Genomic DNA, 20,748 nt, shown 5'->3' with positions numbered 1-20,748 from the left:
CTACTTCAACCCTTTCAAGATAGGAAGATGGGTGAGACAGGGGTATACGATTGCTCCCTTCCGATTTAATGTTAGACCTGGTATCCTTGGCGTGGTGTTCCCCTTAACATTTGCCTTCAACCATTCTGTTTTGCTGACTGTTTTTGTTGGCTTTAGGACTCTGCACACTTTACCACTGGTAGCCAATGCTAATAGGTGTGTACTCTATCCTTAATGGCTTATGCCCAATTGGCATATTTAACGTACTTGCAAGTCCCTAGTACAGTGGCCCTATCTCTGCCCAGGGCCTGGACATTAAATGCTACTAGTTGGCCTGCAGCATTGTTTGTGCCACTCCATTAAACACGTCTCATACCCGCCACTGCAGCCTACATGTGCAGTTTCAAACTGCCATTTCAACCTACCAAAATAAATCTCTTGCCATGCCCAACCTTTACTTTTTAATACATGTAAGTCACCTCTAGGATAGGCCCTGGCCAGTTCAGAGGGCAGGAAGCAGTTATTTTAATTAGTTGGACATGTACGTTTTAGTTTCACATGTTCTGGTAGTGAAAAACTCTTCCATTTGTTTTTCAATACTGCAAAGTGCATCTTCTCCTTGGGATAACATTGGAGTTACCTTATTGCATTAAAAACTTACTGTTTCCAAATGGGAGCAGGTAACCAGTTCGTATTTGATGTTTTTGGATTTGTAATGAAAAATCCTCTCACATGGCGAGGTCGGATTTTAAATTACAATTTAAAAAAATGTTGCCTTTTAGAAAGTTGGCATTTTCCTGCCTCAGCCATTTAGTGCCTGCAGCCTTTCTCTGGGTTACATGACTGGGTGTAGCTGATAGTTGAAATTTGTGTATTCCCCCCCTATACAGCCACACACAATGTGAGAGCTTAGGGGTGCCTGGATGGGCCATCACTGGCAAGATGGGAGGGCGAAGCTGGGCACAGCCAAGGCAAATTACTCCCTCTCCCATCCCTTTCCAGTACTCATGCATGTCCCCCAAGGTTCCGCCCTCTCTCCTATCCTTTTCAACCTCTTTTTAGAACATCTTGCGAATTCTCTAAATGACAAGAACATTCCCTTCCATATGTACGCTGACGACACACAACTTTACCTGAAAATTTCATCCCTGGATAACATCATAACACTCAACTCTACCTTAACGTCTACTCAAAATTGGTTAACTGAGAACCACCTCCTGCTCAACACCCCCAAAACTGAATTCCTTCTCATCTCTCCTCCCAACCACCCCTTCAAGTTAGACCTTTGGCTGATTTACCTCACTGCTTTCAATTGCACCCCTCTCATCATAGACTCTGCCAAATCCCTCGGAATCACCTTGGACAAGCACTGAATATGAAAAGTCATATCAGCAATGTATGTAAGTGAGCTAAGCACTTGATGAGGACACTTAGAAATATCAAGCCCTTCCTTCCACAAAATGACTTCAAACAAGTGGTCCAAGCACTGTGGCCTTCCCAACTACACCCATGGCTCCAATAAGGTCAGCACTGAACGTTGCTGCCAGACTAATTATTGGTACCAAACGAAATGAGCACATTTCACCAGTGCTAAAGTCTCTTAAATGGCTGCCCTATGAAGCTCGAATCCAGTTTAAGATGATCGTTCTAACGCACAAAGCCCTGCACGACAACACCCCAAGGTACCTAGCACAAAAGCTTGAATTATCATTTGGCGAGAGAGCTTCAAGAAGCGCTAACAACTTCCTTCTGAAACCACGTATCAGGAATAAAAAGAGAACTTGTTGTTGAGCCTTCTCAGGTGTTGCACCAAAGATCTGGAACTCTCTTCCACTGGAATTGCGCAGAATATCATCAATTACTGCTTTCAAACTTGAAGCCAAACGTTTCCTAATGAACACATTTTTACCTTAATTTGGCACTACCACTGATCCTACAACAGGTGTTGAATGACCCTACATTCTTGTTACCATCCTGTTATTTTGTTGTTGTTGTTGCTTTCTGCTCCTCTCGGACGTAAGGTGTGCCCTCTGTAGCAGCCTATTATTGACCTGTTAATCACATCACTCGTTGTGCATCATTTGTTTGTGATTGTGACTGTTTGGTATTCTTATCCGATATCGTACTGGAGTTTTATTCTTCCTCTATTCTCGCCTTGTATCATTTGTCTAGGATTGTTGTGACTACAACTGTTTGGCATTCTTACTTGATATTGTTACTGGAGTATTACTCTCCCTTTCATCCTTCTGTAAAGCGCTCTGATATCCCTCCGGATCTGGTTTGCGCTATATAAAACTTTATATAAAAAAAAATGTGATCATCCTTGTTCCAATAAATTACGTTTCTGCATACAATCTCTGCTCCTTTCTATTTCTTCAAACTTACCTTCTACAATCACTTGTGGTCAGTTGGTCATTAAGGGTTGATTCACCCAGTGTTTTTCCTACCAGAGGCAAATTGTCTCAGGATGCCAAAGTTCTTTACACACCGTGCACTTGTGTTCAGGGTGCTTCATTGGTCTTTTCAAGGGTAGCCGCTACTATAGGATGGACAAAAAGTTCAAGTACATTTTTCATGTCAAAATCTGAGGAATCGGTCTCATATGGTCCTGTGGCTCGGTTTGGAAAGCATACCTGGCATCCATTATGGTAGCAATGGTTCAAGGATTATGCTCCCTTTTCGGTTTCTTGTATTGAGTTTTAGTTCTAGGTGGAAATAACTGTGAACCAAGTAGCAGAAAATGTAAGAGGCAGAGTCTTTATCCCTCCTGGCATTTTTAGAAGTCAAAACTAAAGACTTCCACAAACCCAACTCTGGATGGTTGAAGAGTTCACAGCATGTGAACACTCCTGAAAACTCGTAAAAACTATATGCTGTATGGTAAGCCATTTTCCAGATTACCAGACAAATACATTTTGCAACTTTTAGGTATGGGATATAACTTTTCAAGTCACCAACAAAATAGTCAAGCAGTCAAACTCCTTTTGCACCTCAACACCCCCCTCAGGTTTGAGAGGTAGATAAACTGGGAAATAATTAATTGCATTGTCACAGTACACACATTCTCAGTTGTAATTCGACAAATTATTACATTGCTGACACGCTTCAAGAACAACAAAATCCACAGCACACCGAGCACCGTGTCAAACATAGTTATATTTATAGCAAAAATAGTCTTTTTTCCAGCAAGTTCCAAAACGATAGTCTTTTGGCTCACTTTTTTGTGTTTTTCTTGTTTTTTTTCTTTTACATTTACGTGGTAAACAGTAAACGGGAAGGTGGAGGCTATACAGCTCGTACCCACTTCACAGATTATTCTATTATTTCTCCTTCCCCACTTTCAATATAAGACCACTGACCCCAGGCACGAAGTTTCCATTTGTTCTGCTTTACAAAGTTCTAGTACCTTAGCCACCCCTCGATGTAGAGCAGCCCTCTCAGTGCAATCAGATACTTTCTTCAAACAAAAGGGTCTTCTTCACTACATTCACAAGATGGGATGCAGGTTGCATGAGTCCCGCCTCCCCAATGGGAGTTTTTAGGAGGAGCAACATGGGAACGCAGGTTTCAGTCAGTTTTCTGCGAAAAACATGCACCCAGGGATCAGAGAAAGGAGTGTTTGGCAAAGAGAACAGTCAATACTATAATAGGAAAGTCAACAATGACGCAAAGGCTACTAGGGGGCCAGAGTCGAGTCCATAATTCAGCTTCCTCTGTCATTCTGGAGGAAATGTTTTTTCAAGACAGTCTTAAGTGCATGGGTTTGCTGAAATACCTCATCGGAGGCACTCGTGAAATTATGTACTTCGCCCAACCCGCCATGTTCTCTCCCGTAAGGTTCTCTCCAACTGCTTGTCCCTACATTCATACTTTCAAACCAAGTGTGACACTTGGCCAGCATGCCACAGTAACTCTGTAGCACATCACAAGTGTAAAGTGGCGGAGAGTCAGAGGAAGCCGGGATACATGTTTGCCCGATGTTGCAGGCTACATGCAGAAGCCCTGCACCCCCACTATTAATTGCCACAGAAAGAGAACAAACAGGGATGCATAGATGGGAGCACTTTGGGCACAAGCACTAATACTGCAGGAACAAAGTACCTACACCGAGTAACAGTAAAGAAATGGAGATATAACCGTTGCATCTTCCTCAACAGGTGTTGCAAGACTGACATTTGTGCATTCATTAGCAGTAAGAAGGTTGAAGTCTTGTGCTCATACATGACAGTACACACACTTGTACAGACAAATCCCTCCAGACTGCACCTCGGACACCACTCCTCAGCAATGCCTCACTTCAAAGTCAACATTCTTCTTCATCTGCCTCCGACGCCCTCCCAGTCACCTTGAAATGTTATGGCAGACGTAGGGTCACCATGTGAATAGTCAGTCCAAAAAGCCATTGATACCTTTGCCATCTCCAGAGACCAGCTCACCCCTCAGATTTAGATAAGCAGTGCAGGCCTGAGAGCGTTCGCTTGGCCTAGGAGACGCTTGGAGCTTTGCAGGACTATGGCCAATCGATAAGGAGATATGCTAAGCTGTCCAAGGTACTAGCACCAGAACTGCTTCAGAAGCATGAGTTTTTATGAAATATATCTGGTAGATAGCGGGAGAGCACCACACTGAGTTATCTGGATCAGTGGTTTGTGCAGGAGACAATGATACTGGTGTTTGCTCACAGAAGATTCACGTTTCCAGGTCGGGCTTCCTTCAGGTGTCTCCATCAGTTCAGAAGAAAACTCACTTTCTGTACCAAGCTGCCACATTTCGTATTACAAGGACGTCATGTCAGTCTTTGGCTGTCCTCTGGAGTGATGGACGCTTATAATCATGTCATCTTTTCACACCACAGTTCAGTAATTGCACATATGAGGCCAAATAAGCATTGGCCCAAAAATAAAAGTACAAATAAAAAAAATAAAAAAAAGGAAAAAAATATTCTTAAGTCAAAATTCCTGTGAAATCTAGTAAGAAGTCTGTGTGTGCAGAGGTGGGCTGCCAGGTGCTGGAGCAAGCAGCCTCTTCAGATCATGTACTGAGTGATGGCGCGCAGGGCGTAGAGCAGCTCCACCTGCGTTCGGGCTTCCAGGATGAGCAGGTTCACATGCACCTGTGAAAGAGATACGCACACTGGTTACACTCTTAACACACCACGACGGAGAAAAACTGAGCCTCTGCCACACACCCATCATATACTGCCCTCAGCAGGCACTAGTTAATATATTAAAATCAAACTCGAGAAAAGACCCAAACTGATTTAATTCTGGAAGTGTACTGGCTGAGGTAGTTGCTATGCCTACTCTTCATGGTGAGTCATGAAATATGATTACATATTTTCAATGCAGGCCAAGAATGGAGGGCAGCCACCATTCTTTTCCTCATCTCCTGCAGCCATCAATGCCCACCTCCCCGTGACTGCTCACCTTTTCAGAATGCTTGAACTGTTTCCAGAACTGCTGAAACATTTCCGGGTTGGTCTTTTCTGGATAGCAGGTCACAGTTTTGATGTAAACTTTCAGTGTTCTCTCCAGCAGGTGATTCACTTCTGCGTAATCGTAGTCGTCGTACCTGCGGATGGAGGAGAAAGGGAAGATTAAAAAAAAAGTCTACCAAAGCTTTTGACAAGCGCACCCAGAAACATATGGTCTGGCGGATTTATTGTAAGACCTGGAAACAATAGTAAGCCACTTCAATATAAAACAGAGAGGAACAGACCCCAGGAATTGAAATCTAGGCTGCCCAAGTGGCCAGACGGTCTTATACTGGCAACATCACTGTACTGTTTTCTGCTTTTCTGCTTCTGTCCCTATGTCAAGCTTGGGAGCACTTAAAATGATGACGAGCACAGCTTTAATGCTACATGTGGTCTAGACAATCAATTGCACATGTGACCTACAAGACAGTATGGTCTGTCAACCATTTGGTGCGAAGTCCATCCTCCTGTGATGTCAGAAGGAAACCTCTGCAAGTGGTCACCATCTTCAGATTCTTTTTTGCCCTTCTGCAGTTCCTTATGCTACCTATTTCCTCACACCCAAACCATCTGCTCCCAATTCAACTCATTTCTTGGGGAGGTGGTAGGGTCGCATGTGAATCCAGAAAATTCTTCAATCTGCAAAACTATTTCTACTGGTAGGAAACCATTTTGTTTTGAAACACACATTTTCTCTGGGTTGATATGCTGTGTACTGACTTTGTAGCAGTATTTTCCCTACTTGTGAGACTGGTTTGAAAATAATGTTTATTTTGCCAACAGGTGTTATGGTAGAAACAAGTTACTTACCTGGAAAGATGGTTTTGCAGCCTGAGCTCTTCTAGATTCATATGCAGTGCATATTTTGCCGTCTAGTGTTTGGAGTTAGAAAGTCCTACTTGTTTTAACTTTTTTTTCTCTTTCTCTCCTCTTGGAGATGGGTGTGTCTGGTGAAAGCAGACCCTTCCAGAGTAGGCTATTTAACCCCCTTTGTGAGGCCAGGCTTTCAGATTATTTTTCACTGCATGTGACTGTGTATGACATAGTAATAGCTGTACTGTATACTTTCCTTCTTTAGCTGCAAGCATCTCTGTACCGCGAGTCTACTTTTTCTAATCGCCTTCTGACAGAGTGTAAAATGCTGAAGCAGTGCTCTTGGACTCTGAGGCGATTTGGCATACTATATTTGAAATCAATCTGTTGTCATGAAGTCCTGATATGTTCGTTCCAATAGCTTCACATCATGAGTTAATGTTGCTTTAGAAAGCACATATAAATCTTGCAAATATTATCTTTGCCATATTGTATGTGTGACCATGTGCACAAAAACGCCCTAAAGCAATTGGACCTGTTTGGCAGCAAGTGCCCTGCCACATCCTCTTACTGATCGAAGACAAGAGTATTTCAGTTAGGCAGTAGGGTACGAGTGACTTTATATGGACCTTTTCCCCTTTGTAACAGTAGAATGAGTTTGAGCTTGTGTAATGGTGCTTTTTCCTTGTTGAGAACCTTGCGACAGATTCTCCCACTTTTACCTAGAGCAACTAGACCTTTAGTAGTGAGAGTATTATTTTAATTAGACTGGACTACTGCAATTCGTTATTTTTAGGAGCACCGCAATCAGTGCTACTAAAATTGCAGAGGAACCAGTCTCTAGCAGACAAATTAACCTTGAATAGGCAGCACAGGTCTTCATCAAGGGCAGCACTGAAGGATCTTCATTGCTGCCCGTTAAGGAGAGAATACTGTTCAAATCCCTCTGGACTGTGTTTAAAGCAGTTCATGGTCCAGGCCCAATAGCCATGCAGGAAAAATTCACCTGTTATAAGCCTGGGCGAAATCTCCGCTCCTCCAACGCATGCCTGGTAACCTTTGCCAGGTTTAAGAAGTACAGGTCGGGCCGTAGAGCATTTGGGATAGTCGCATCACGAATGTGGAACACTCTCCCTCTGCATATTAGACAGATCAAGCTGTTACTTCCATTCAGAAAGAGTCTAAGGACGTGGCTCTTCCCGAGGGATGAGTAATTCTGAGCTCCTGGATAAGTGTACAGAATATCTGTTTTGCCTAGTGTTATCAGAGCAAGGTGCAGCGCCAGGATACCCGATGGGTGATAGCCGCGCTATACACGTTTCAAATACAAAAACTTCTCTTTACCGCAATAAAATTCTATATTATATTTGATTGATAGAGAGATATATATAAAACGTAGTCCACAGAAAACAATAAAGCCGCCACTCGAGTTTGTTGAGACACACTTAATTTATTCTTCAATCCATTGACAGCGGTGCTGTGAAACTACTGTCAATGGATTGAAGAATAAATTAAGTGTGTCTCCACAAACTCTAGTGGCGGCTTTATTGTTTTCTGTGGAATACGTTGTTTTCTGTGGAATACGTTGTTGGAATAAGGAGCGGTGTGGTTCAACCGCAAAAAGCTACGCACCTACAAGCAGCGCCATACGGAAGGTACCAGGCGCCAAATCGTGTATATATATATATATATATATATAAACAAAACCCTTTCAGGAATAGTGAGACACAAATTATGCAATAAAAGAAGCCGAGAACTCTGCGTAGTTCTCAAGTTCAGGTGGAAAGCAGCTCCAATATATGGGCATGAAATGCAATATATGTAATTAGTGTGCCCACATGGGCGGACAATTCATTGTTCAATAACAAGTTTTAATGATGAAGCGCCAAAAATGAAAATGAGCTTAAGAAATTTATTTTTTAAAAACTATAAAAGACAAATGTCAGAATGTCTATTGTTACTGAAATTCTGATAACATTGAAAAAGGCAAAGAAGAAATGTATTGAGAGGAATTATATACTACAAGATGGAGCTGATGTTTAACTTGAATGTGATAGTCCTTTGTTTACGTAAATGCCCAAAAAAAGCACAGGATGTGTTTAAATGCCCTTTTGACGCATTGCGATCAGCGTCATTACCAAGGTGTTCAGACACAGAAATGTGTTGATGTGTCTTCCGTTTTTTGAGCAAATAAACCAAGTGGATTATGCACAGCATTGGAGTGCCGTAGTTTTGTTTTATATGAGCAAACAGACTAAGGGACTGAATTTATAGCACACACATGCACCATTGGCGATCAGGAAGGTAACACGCCAAACCCTTAAATATATATATATATATATATATATATATATATATATATACACATACATACATTTTTAGAACAAAGAGGGCGGCACAACTGGATACTTTTTACGAAGCTTTAATCACACAAACACTCCACTGACGCGTTTCAGCCTCACGGCTTTTCTCACTGAGGCTGAAACGCGTTGGTGGAGTGTTTGTGTGATTAAAGCTTCGTAAAAAGTATCCAGTTGTGCTGCCCTCTTTGTTCTCAAATTAATACTGGGCTATGATCCAGCCCTCGGGCCGAGCACACACTGTCGAGCGCACTCAAGCTTGAAGGATCGCCTTGGATATATATAGAGATATATATATATATTCCAGCAAAAGTGTTTAGCGCTAAGCTGCGTTGGCCACTTGCAGCGGCGGGCTCTGGACGGGATCGCCAGTCCCCGAATACTCCAACACTTCGTTCACACTCCAAAAGAACGACGTCCAAGCCACAAATGTATTCAATCTGGATTTATTTTCACAGCCCTACTCGACGCGTTTCGGGAATTGCCTTCCCTTTCTCTCGTGAGAAAGGGAAGGCAATTCCCGAAACGCGTCGAGTAGGGCTGTGAAAATAAATCCAGATTGAATACATTTGTGGCTTGGACGTCGTTCTTTTGGAGTGTGAACGAATTGTTGGAATATATATATATATATATATATATATATATAAATAACATACATATACACAAGATGTTTGAGCTTCCGGACCAGAAATGGAATGAGAGGAGGAAAAGTATAGGCAAATATCCCTACCAACTCATCCATAGTGCGTTGCCCTTGGATTGTGGATGTGGGATCCTGGATGTGATGTTTTGCCATTTGCCGTTTTGCATGGTTGCAAACCAATCTATGAGGCAATTCCCATTTGTGGAAGTATGAGAGGAGGACTTGGGGATGCAGTTCTCACTCATGGACTTGTTGCTGCAGCCTGCTGAGGAAGTCTGCAAAGTTGTTGCCTGTTCCCGGAAGGTTTTCTGCTAACAGATGAATTTTGTGATGCAGAGCCCACCTCCAAATTGTCTGCCATAGATGAGACAATTGTGAAGAATGCCCCCCCCTCCTGTTTCTGTAGAAAATACATGGTTGTTATACTGTCTGTCCGGACTAGGACAACCATGCTGATCAGGTGAGGTAGGAAGGCTTTCAATGCTAGGTGAACAGCTTGAAGCTCTAAGTAGTTGATGTGGAGACCCCAGTGCTTGGTGTTCCAAAGAAAGTACAGTGAGGTCCTGCAAGTGTGCACCCCAATCTGTGAGTGACGCATCCGCAGCGAGAATGAGTTATGTTATTTTCAACTTAATATTGAGCTCAAATCAACTCCTGTGGGACAACGGACAGAGGACAGGCTGAGATTGACGAAAATAGGTGGGTTTTTAGCGTCTTCTAAAAAAAGTAGGTTTTTGCAGAGGCAGAGCTGCATGGGCAGATTATTCCAGAGGTGAGAAGCAAGGAACATGAAAGAACTGCAACCGGCCCTGGCCTTCTTAAACCTGGGGACTTCAAGCAAAGCATTGTCACTAGATCTAAGGAGTCTCAATGGGGTGCAAGGAAGATCCTTGGCTTATAATGTGTGTGTTTAGAATATTCCCAATATACTGTTGAAGGTGACTTGGTGACAATGATGCCGAACCCTAAGCGAAGGAGCGGATCTATTGTAATCTGAGTCGGTGGTGGATGAGTGTTGGCTTTGATAAGCCAATCATCCAGCTATGGAAATGCGTGGACATTTTATCTGCGTAGATGGGCTGCTACCAAGGCCAGGTATTTGGTGAATACCTGAGGTGCAGTGGTCACCCCAAAAGGGAGGTCTTTGAACTGGTAATGTTTGCCGCCCACCACAAAACTGAGATATTTGCAATGTGCTGGGTGCATTGATATGAGAAAATCGGCGTCATTAAGGTCTAGTGTAGCCATAAAGTCGTCGTTTTGGAGGATTGGGATTAAGTCCTTTAGGGTTACCATGTGAAAATGCTCCGACAGGAAGTAGTGGTTTAAGAGCCTGAGGTCTAAGATTGGCCACAAAGTTCTGTCCTTTTTGGGTATTAGAAATGTCAAAGAAAATACTCCTGAAATCGGATGTGAAGGGATGGGCTCTATAGCTCTTCTAAGAAGAAAAGCTTGGACTTCCTGTATAAGCAATGTTGGATGTTCCATTGCAACTGCGTGCGCGGTAGAATGTTGGCAGGCATGGTAATGAGCTCCAGACAATAACCATGTTGGATAATGTCCAACAGCCGCTACTCTGATGTAACTATTTGCCATGCGGGTAAGACATCCAGTAATTGACCCCCGACAGGTGTCATGTGGTCGGCAGTGGGACGGGGCAGGAACGGAAGTCATGATTTGGTGATGGGTGTAGCTCCATGTGGGGAAATACCCTTACCCCTGTCCTTGGCAGTATTGCCTCTATAGAAGCCTCTGAAATAACCGTTTTGGGAGGTGTTTTAACCTTGGTTGCGATGATAGGAGGTTGAGGCGTCGGAAGTGGCTGTTTTGAAACCTCCACGACAGTTGAAGAGGCAGAAGGATTCAAAGGACCTCCGTTGACTTTGCAGTCTCTGTATCTTGTAAAATCTTTTCCAATGTTTGGTCTACCTGTGGACCAAATAATATGCTGTTCGATAAAGAACATCTGAGGACATTCTGCTGTAACTAATTTAAAACTAGAACTGCAGAGCCATGCATGGCGTTTTGACAAGATGCTGGTTTGATACCCCTAGCCGCAGGGTCAGCAGTGTCTAAGGCCTAGTAGTATGGATGTACTGGATATCTGCTTGCTTTCAGAGACAAGCTATTGTGCCCATTTTTTGTGCTGGTCTGGGAGATACTGGAGTACCTAGGCCCGAGGGTGAAGGGGTTACCTTAACCTTTTTATGAATGGGTGGGGGGAGTGGTTGACATCAGTCCTGACGAACAGCTGCCCAGGATCAATGTCTTTGCGTCGGGGTCGTCAGCTGCGGAGGCGCTTAAGTTGCCCTCTTCGATCTGCTCTGGTACATTGATGCCTTCTTGGAAGATATTATCCGGTATCGAGGTCATTGATCGAGCCATAGTTCTTCATCCGGTATCTATGTCTATGATCGAGCCACAGTTCTTCGAGCCAGATGATCCCGTATTGTTTTCTTGGAGCAGAAAGAGGCACAAGCTGGACAGTCTTTGGCCTCGTGCTCGGTCGAAAGGCAGAGTTTACACACCTTGAAAAGATCAGCGTGTGGAAACTTGGATCCACATTGAGGACACTTTTTAAAAGGAGTCCCTTCCATGAGCCAAAGGGCCTGATGGCGCAGATAGGCCCGAAGGCCTAAGTCGACGACCTGAATCGAAGAATTTAAGTTTGTAGAGATGCGCATCAAATGAGAAACGCGATCGAAAACAATATCGAAGAAGGAGTGAAGGATTGCACGGCGAAAGGTAGATCGGTAACAATACCGAACTAGAGCGCGACATACACATCCGAGCCCGATGAATAATATGATGGAGTCGATGCCCATGCGCACTATTGTCCACAGGAGGAGTCACCTATCTCGTGACTTCCAAAGACTTCTTCCAAGACAACAACAAAGTGCAAACAGAAGGGTACCCTCAACACCCTAGTTCTCCAAGCACTCAGGCTGGAGAACCAAGCCTGCAGGAGGCAGGAAAGATGCTGGTACGGCCATTACGATATGTAGGAGAAACACACGTACAAACTAGCACTGACTAAGAACAAAAATGTTTTAATTAAAGAAAAAAGCATTACTATAGCCAGCTAACCTTACCTTTTATGCATGTGTAGGAGAGTAGGGTCTGCTATCCTATGGTCACCCCAATTTTTGCTTTTTGCTTCACTGGTTTTCGACTTACTGAGGCTGTGGGCCTGCTAATCAGACCCCCAGCCTGCTGTTCTCTCTCTAAATGTATAATACATGTGCTATAGGTACATACCACAATTGGAAATGGACTCCTTGTCAGCCCCTGTACCATGCACTATAGGTGCTCAGGGCATAGGTGCCACCAAGGCCTACCAGGGGCTGAAGCATAGCTTTTGCCACCCCTGGCTGGTTCTTAAATTGACACAACTGGCTGATCACTCAGCTGGGGCAAGTGGGTGTAATCACCCCTTGCTTAGATATAGTATACCTATATCTAAACCTATATCTGGACACATATATAGCCTGTAAGCCACTCCTATGGAAGGCCTCATCAATCCTGGAGGCAGAGTGCGTGGTTTTATGTGAGATGGAGCTCTGGCATGAGCTGAGCCTGTCTGCAGCTGTCGGGAACAACTCCCTAAGCTGATCCGGGATAATGCCATACCATATACTCTTAAGCGCCTTATAATCCTCGCGGTTATATAGCAACTTTGGTTTGGCTTTATCAAAACATGTCGTGTAAGGTGTCATACGAATTGGAATACTACCCCCTCGCCAGTTCTGGCGACGGGGGTAGCATTCCACCCTTCTAGAGGGAGAAGACATGTTACTTTACTGAAACGCGGTTGATTTAAAATGAGCCTCAGATCCACAAAATGGATGCCTCTGCCACAGACACGGGTCTGGCCTCCTGCTGCTGACCGAAACTCAGCAAATGGTGGCCTGGACAAAGGGTTTCCTGTCGAAGGGCGGTGTTAAACCCCCCCAGACAGGAGATAGTGGATTGTAGCAGGGAGGTTTCAAAGAAACCAGACACTGCCTGGGGAGCACAAGGCTGCCCCTTGCATAATCCGGCCAAACCGGTTCTGGGGCCTTCCAGCCCCAGTCCCAGCGCGGCCTGGATCAAAGGAAAGGGGTGTAACCACCCCCTTCCTGGGTCCCACCCATAGGAGGGGACCTAGCAGGATGTCCAGCCCACCAGATTCGAATAAGAGTGGGAGCAGTGCCAATGCAACTCAGATCATCCTGAAGAAACATAAGAAACGAATTCTGGACCCTTCGACTTTCTACACGACGTTAGAAGACTGAAGAATCTCCCTTGTGGTCAAGGAGTGACCACCCTGTGCAAACAGGTACCAACCAGCCCTCGACCCTTGCTTTGTTGCAGTTCCCGCCGGAACTCGAGCGACAGATCGACGAGATCAAGCTTGCCTGCCTTCTACCTGCCCGATCCACAGTCCCTGCAGAGCTGAGACCCGTGGAGGCGACCGGAAGCGTGGGGCACGCCATCTTGAAAAGGCCACGAGACGCTGACCGTGCAGCCCACGAGTGACCCTCGAAGCTGTACACCGGGGTTTGAGAAGCCCCAGCCCCGAGCTCCACTTGCACCAAAGCTCACCCCTCCACACTCGACGAGTGCTGCGTGGGGCCCTTCTGCTTGTGTGGGCTCGACGCGTTGGCCCGGTCACTTGCCAGCTGGCTTGTGGCCCCTGTGCCGACGAAACTTGAAATACGACTCGCTTTTCTGGTTGCTCCAGATCTGCACCAGCTCCTGTGAAAAGGAGCCCCCACTCTGACCCTCCTGGTCCGAGTGATAAGCAATCTCCCGGTTCCGCGTGGATTGCTTTTGCCAAGTGCTGTTTGCTGCAATCTTGAAGCCGACGGTGCTGACGGCGAGAGCCTACGTGGGACAGATCGTGACCCGCTCCTGGACGTCGCAGATGCCCCAGAGCCCACGTGACAGCGGAGAGAAGCCTATCGACAACCACCTGATTGCGCCCGACATTGCCTGGTTCCGTCCTGGTTCCACCCTGGTCACTGCTGAGTGACCCAGACTCTGTCCCCTCTGCTTTCAGGTACTTTTCTACTTCGATCCAACCTTGGATCGCACCGGACACTTCTGCTTCACATCGCCTGCAGCTGCAACAGCTTCAAGCACCAAGAGCCTGCGTGTCAGAACCCGACGCCACTTCGACCCTGTGCACCCACGGCCTGTGGGTGAGGTAACATTGCAACGCCGGTGTACATACACTGGTACACACCTCTAGGGTCTGTGTCTAAAGTTTTGTGCCTCTAGGTTCAGCGGAAGTATCTTTTAATTCACGTTAACTAACTTTTACGCACCATTGACATTGCATTGGTGCGCGCCGCACTTTCCGTGCTGCACCCGTCTCCTGTGGGCTACTCCCGACTTCAGTATTGCTAGTCCTGACTGCTCCCAGCGAATCTCTAGGCCCTAGGCCTAACCACTGTTCGAGAAGTGTTCCTTATACCACTTTTTTAGTATATGGTCTGAGTGGCCACCCGCCCTCATCCATAATTGTGCAACTTTATATGTTTTACTGTGCTTTTGATTTAACGCTTGTGCCCCTTTCCTCATAAAGAGTACTGGGGAGTAATTTAGAAATAAATACATATATTTTTACAATATATACTTGTGTGGTGTCCTTTCATTTGATTACAGGATTGTACGTGGTAAAACAGCTCGCTTAACACGACCTCTTAAGTTAAGCCTTTAAGGCTGCTTAGTCCATGCTACCACTAGGATAGCTTGTCTAACAAGGTTGACTTACAACCTGACATCTTTGGGGTTTGTTTGGACTGATACCCAGTGGTTCCAGAATTGGAAACACTACATATCAGGCCAACTTCTCACATTGGTGTGCAGCGGTGCGGATTTGAGCTTGCTGTTTGTTTTACCATTGCAATCTTTATCAAATTGAAAGATCACATCAAGTACCTCTAGGTACATATAAATCAAAAGCTTAGCATATTAAGTTCTACTGAACTTAGTAGTTGTAGATTAAAGGGATTAGCACACCCTGACTACAACTCACTAGCAAGGTACAGTAGGAAAACACTTAGTGTAGGTAAGTGCATCACTTACACCTCACTAGCAGTCATGTCTGATACAGGTAGAGCCTCAGGCTCTGCTCCTGTAATAGTTGATCCTATAGGGACAACATCCAGATATGACAACCTTAGCCACAAAGACCTGAGTGCCTTGTGCACAGCCAGGGGGCTAAAAAAGGGCAGAGGCCCTACCATTCCTTCCCTAGTAGCTCTCCTAGAAAAGGATGACTTAGATAAGGTGAGTCAGGCTCCCTTAGAAACAGGTGAAGGGATACACTCCCCTGAGAATGAGGATCTTCCTGAAGATGAAGTAGAGGAGGAGGAGGAAGAGGAAGAGGAAGGCTCTGATTTAGAAGAGCCTGAAGATCAGGATCAGAGGGGAAACCAGGTACAGGTTGCCAGGCTTAACCAGGCCAACCTGGACCTACATGAGAATGGAGAGGGCCAGCACCACTCCAGATCTCATAACCAAATTCTCCCAGGTAACAGGAGGGTGAGGTCTCCATCTGGGGACTCTCATCTTTCTAGTGCCTCAAGAGAATCTCAAAGAGGGATGACTCCCTCCCAGAGAAAAGAGCATAGGGCCAGAATGAGGGCTGTCCAACTCCAGATAGAGAGGGAGGAGGTAGCTCTGGCTCAAGCTAAACTTACCTTGGCTCAAGCTAAACTTACCTTGGCTAGGGAACAGAAATTAAGTGGCTTAGATGCCACTGGTGGCAGCAAAGTTCCTAAAGAAAAAGACAGGGCCTATGACAATAGAAACCTGACAAAAATTGTGCCCGCCTACAAGGAAGGGGATGATATCCACAAATGGATGACTGCTCTTGAGAGGGCCTGCATGGTACAGCAGGTCCCTGAGGATCAGTGGGCAGCAAATTTATGGTACTCCTTTTCTGAGAAAGGGAGGGACAGGCTCCTCACTGTTAGACCTGAGGATGCCAAAAACTACTCTGTTCTGAAGAGTGCTCTTATTGAAGGGTTTGGCCTAACCACTGAGCAATACAGGTTGTTGTTCAGAGACACCCAAAAAGCACAGACTCAGGACTGGACTGATTTTGTAGATTCTGCCACTAAGGCTCTGGAGGGTTGGCTGCAGGGAAGTAAAGTTTCAGACTATACAGGATTGTACAATCTTATGATGAGAGAGCAGATCCTTAATAACTGTCAGAACCAGCTGTTGCATCAATACCTTGTTGACTCTGATTTGACCTCTCCCCAAGAATTGGGAAAGAAGGCAGACAAATGGGTCAGAACAAGGATTAAGCAGAAAAACCAGAACCAAGGTGACCAGAAGAAAACAGACCAGAAGGGTGGGAATCAGAAAGATAAAGAAAAGGACCAGAAGTCTTCAGGCCCCCAAAATAGCAATAAGGAGGGGGGTTCCCAAAATGGAAACAAGAAAAAGAAGAATGATGGCCCAAAGAAACCTTGGTGTAATACCTGCAAATCAGTTTCACACTGGGGCAGTGAATGCACTAAGAAAAATCCAGTCCCCACCACTGCAGCTCCTAAAGCACCTGCACCCCCTAGTACAGTTAACAGTGGTGGTACACAGCCCAAGGGTTTAGTAGGGTTGACCCTGGGTACTGAGGTGGAATCTGGCCTAGTCAGAATCCCCACACAGGCAGTTCTCCTATATGATGTGGACTTATCTTTGCCCACTGCAGTAAGCCCCAGTAATCTGGGCAAATATAGGCAGACTCCCTTAATCAATGAGAAACTGGCTCAGGCCTACAGGGACACGTGTGCCAGTATCACAATGGTGACACCTGACTTTGTGGACCCTGGACAGATTGTACTATGTGAAAGTTACCTAGTGACCAATGCAAGCAACTCCACTACTTCCCATAGTGTGGCTGTTGTGAACTTCTCCTGGGGAGGGGTAGATGGCCTAAAGAAAGTTGTTGTGAGTGCAGACCTCCCAGTAGACTGTCTGTTAGGCAATGATCTTGAAAGCTCAGTTTGGTCAGAAGTGGAGTACAGGACTCATGCAGAAATGCTAGGTATTTCAGCTCATGTCCTTGCAGTGACAAGGTCTCAGGCTAAGAAGTGCCTTCCTGAACCAGTGGTGGATCTTGAAACAATAGACCAACCACAACCCAAGAGAAGGAGCAAGAGGGTTAAGGCTGTGCCTTCCCACTTGCCCCAGGTTGAGGATCAAGTTTCACAGGAAACTGATTCTGCAGTCCAAGAGGAGACTGTCTCAGAGGAGCTTGAACCTGATCAGGTTGAGTTTCTGGGGACAGGGGGACCCTCAAGGGCAGACCTGGGGCAGGCCCAATTAGATTGCCCTTCACTTGAACCCCTCAGACAGCAAGCTGCTGCTGAGGCTGCAGGGAATGCTCAAGGTACCCATAAAGTGTATTGGGATGAAGGACTCCTTTATTCAGAGGCTAGAGACCCCAAGCCTGGCACAACCAGGAGGTTGGTTATACCTTTGAAGTTTAGGGGCTTCCTTCTTACCTTGGCCCATGATATTCCCCTTGCAGGACACTTAGGCCAGAATAAGATTTGGGACAGGCTTGTTCCACACTTTCACTGGCCTCACATGTCAGAAAATGTCAAGGAGTTTTGTCGCTCCTGTGTCACTTGCCAAGCCAGTGGTAAGTCAGGTGGCACAACAAAGGCCCCCCTAATACCACTACCTGTGGTGGGGGTACCCTTTGAAAGAGTTGGAATAGACATTGTGGGTCCCATGGATCCTCCAACAGCATCTGGGCACAGATTTATACTGGTGGTAGTGGATCATGCCACCAGGTACCCAGAGGCAATTCCCCTGAGGACCACCACAGCTCCTGTGGTGGCAAAAGCCCTCATTGCAGTTTTCTCAAGAGTGGGCTTTCCAAAGGAGGTTCTTTCAGACCGAGGTACCAACTTTATGTCTGGATACTTAAAAGCAATGTGGAAAGAGTGTGGAGTAAACTACAAGTTTACCACACCCTACCATCCACAGTGCAATAGGCTTGTTGAAAGGTTCAACAAGACCCTAAAGGGAATGATAAAAGGTTTACCAGAGAAGCTTAGGCGGAAATGGGACATCCTTTTACCCTGCTTGCTCTTTGCTTACAGAGAGGTCCCACAGAAGGGGGTTGGCTACAGCCCTTTTGAACTTTTGTTTGGCCACCCTGTAAGGGGTCCATTGAGTTTGGTGAAGGAAGGATGGGAGTTACCTCTCAAAAAGCCTAAACTAGACATTGTGGACTATGTACTTGGTCTCCGCTCCAGGATGGCTGAATACATGGAGAGAGCATCCAAAAACCTTGAGGCCAGTCAAGAATTACAGAAAGCTTGGCATGACCAAAAGGCTGTTCTGGTTGAGTACCAGCCAGGACAGAAGGTGTGGGTGTTGGACCCAGTGGGGCCAGCAGCTCTCCAGGACCAATGGACTGGACCCTACCCTATCATTGAAAAGAAGGGAGAAGTCACCTACTTGGTTGACTTTGGTACCCCTAGGAGCCCCCACAGGGTGCTCCATGTAAACCGTTTGAAAGCATTTGTTGACAGGGAGGACATGAGTCTCCTCATGGCCACAGATGGGGAACAGGAGGAAGAGAGTGACCCTCTCCCAGACCTGCTTTCCCAGAACCCTGATGATGGTTCAGTTGATGGAGTAGCCTTGGCAGGCAGCCTCACTGAGCAGCAACAGGTGGACTGCAGACAGGTGTTGCAGGCCCACAGACATTTGTTTGCACTCACACCCAGCCAGACTAACTGGTGCACCCATGAGGTGGACACTGGTGACAATCTGCCTGTGAAGAATAAGATCTACAGGCAACCTGACCATGTCAGGGATTGTATAAAGGCTGAGGTGCAAAAGATGTTGGAGCTTGGAGTGATTGAGCCATCAGAGAGCCCATGGGCTAGCCCAGTGGTCCTTGTGTCAAAACCTCATACCAAAGATGGGAAGAGAGAAATGAGGTTTTGTGTGGACTACAGAGGTCTCAATGCTGTCACTAGGACAGATGCTCATCCCATTCCAAGAGCAGATGAGCTCATTGATAAATTGGCTTCTGCCAAGTTTCTGAGCACATTTGATTTGACAGCTGGCTACTGGCAAATCAGACTAGCTGAAGAGTCAAAAGCCAAAACAGCATTCTCTACCCCCAGTGGACATTATCAATTTGTGGTAATGCCCTTTGGTTTGAAGAATGCACCTGCCACCTTCCAAAGGTTGGTGAATCAAGTCCTTGCTGGGTTGGATGACTTTTGTGCAGCATATCTAGATGATATTGCTGTCTTTAGCTCCACCTGGGAGGATCACCTGATCCACCTGAAGAAGGTTCTGGAGGCCCTGCAAAAGGCAGGCCTGACTATCAAGGCTACTAAGTGCCAGATAGGGCAGAGCAAGGTTGTGTACTTGGGCCACCTGGTAGGTGGGGGTCAAGTTCAACCACTGGAGAGCAAGATCCAGACCATACAGGACTGGGCTCCTCCAACTACCCAGACACAAGTCAGAGCCTTCTTGGGCCTGACTGGGTATTACAGAAAATTTGTAAAGAACTATGGGTCCATTGTGACACCATTGAATGACTTGACATCCAAGAAGATGCCCAAAAAGGTTCAGTGGACAGTTAGCTGTCAAAAGGCATTTGATGACCTGAAGATGGCCATGTGCTCTGCACCTATCCTGAAGAGTCCTGACTACTCCAAACAGTTCATTGTACAGACAGATGCTTCTGAGTTGGGGGTGGGAGCTGTGCTTTCACAACTTAATCAAGATGGTCAAGACCAGCCCATTGCTTTTATTAGCAGAAGGCTGACCCCCAGGGAGAAACGTTGGTCAGCTATTGAGAGGGAGGCCTTTGCTGTGGTTTGGGCCCTGAAGAAGTTGAGGCCATACTTGTTTGGTACTCACTTCCTAATTCAGACAGACCATAAGCCCCTCTTGTGGCTAAATCAGATGAAGGGTGAAAATCCCAAACTGCTCAGGTGGTCCATTTCCCTACAGGGGATGGACTTTACAGTGGAGCACCGCCCAGGGACTGACCATGGTAATGCAGATGGTCTCTCCAGGTACTTCCACTTAGAACATGAAGACTTATCTGGTCAAGGTTAAGTTTAATGTCCCTGCGTTTGGGGGGGGGGGGGGGGGGGTTGTGTAGGAGAGTAGGGTCTGCTATCCTATGGTCACCCCAATTTTTGCTTTTTGCTTCACTGGTTTTCGACTTACTGAGGCTGTGGGCCTGCTAATCAGACCCCCAGCCTGCTGTTCTCTCTCTAAATTTATAATACATGTGCTATAGGTACATACCACAATTGGAAATGGACTCCTTGTCAGCCCCTGTACCATGCACTATAGGTGCTCAGGGCATAGGTGCCACCAAGGCCTACCAGGGGCTGAAGCATAGCTTTTGCCACCCCTGGCTGGTTCTTAAATTGACACAACTGGCTGATCACTCAGCTGGGGCAAGTGGGTGTAATCACCCCTTGCTTAGATAT

The 20,748-nt window shown here is 45.9% G+C and overlaps 1 protein-coding gene across 1 annotated transcript in view; it reads right to left on the bottom strand.

The window, feature by feature from the left end:
• Positions 1–3,116: 3,116 nt before the first annotated feature.
• LOC147718347 (sestrin-3-like) overlaps positions 3,117–20,748 on the bottom strand; it is a 185,960-nt gene continuing 168,328 nt past the window's right edge. The window contains exons 8-9 of the mRNA XM_086918288.1: positions 5,406–5,550; positions 3,117–5,092 (exon numbers count right to left, since the gene is read on the bottom strand). Coding sequence (XP_086774414.1) covers positions 5,006–5,092; positions 5,406–5,550 — 232 coding nt within the window. The 3' untranslated portion in view covers positions 3,117–5,005. The remainder of the gene's footprint in view (positions 5,093–5,405; positions 5,551–20,748) is intronic.

Source organism: Lissotriton vulgaris, chromosome 4_1 (genome assembly GCF_964263255.1).
Source record: "Lissotriton vulgaris chromosome 4_1, aLisVul1.2, whole genome shotgun sequence".
Taxonomy (NCBI): domain Eukaryota; kingdom Metazoa; phylum Chordata; class Amphibia; order Caudata; family Salamandridae; genus Lissotriton; species Lissotriton vulgaris.
Note: the sequence above shows the minus strand (reverse complement) of the source record. Positions and strands in the feature narration are given on the sequence as shown.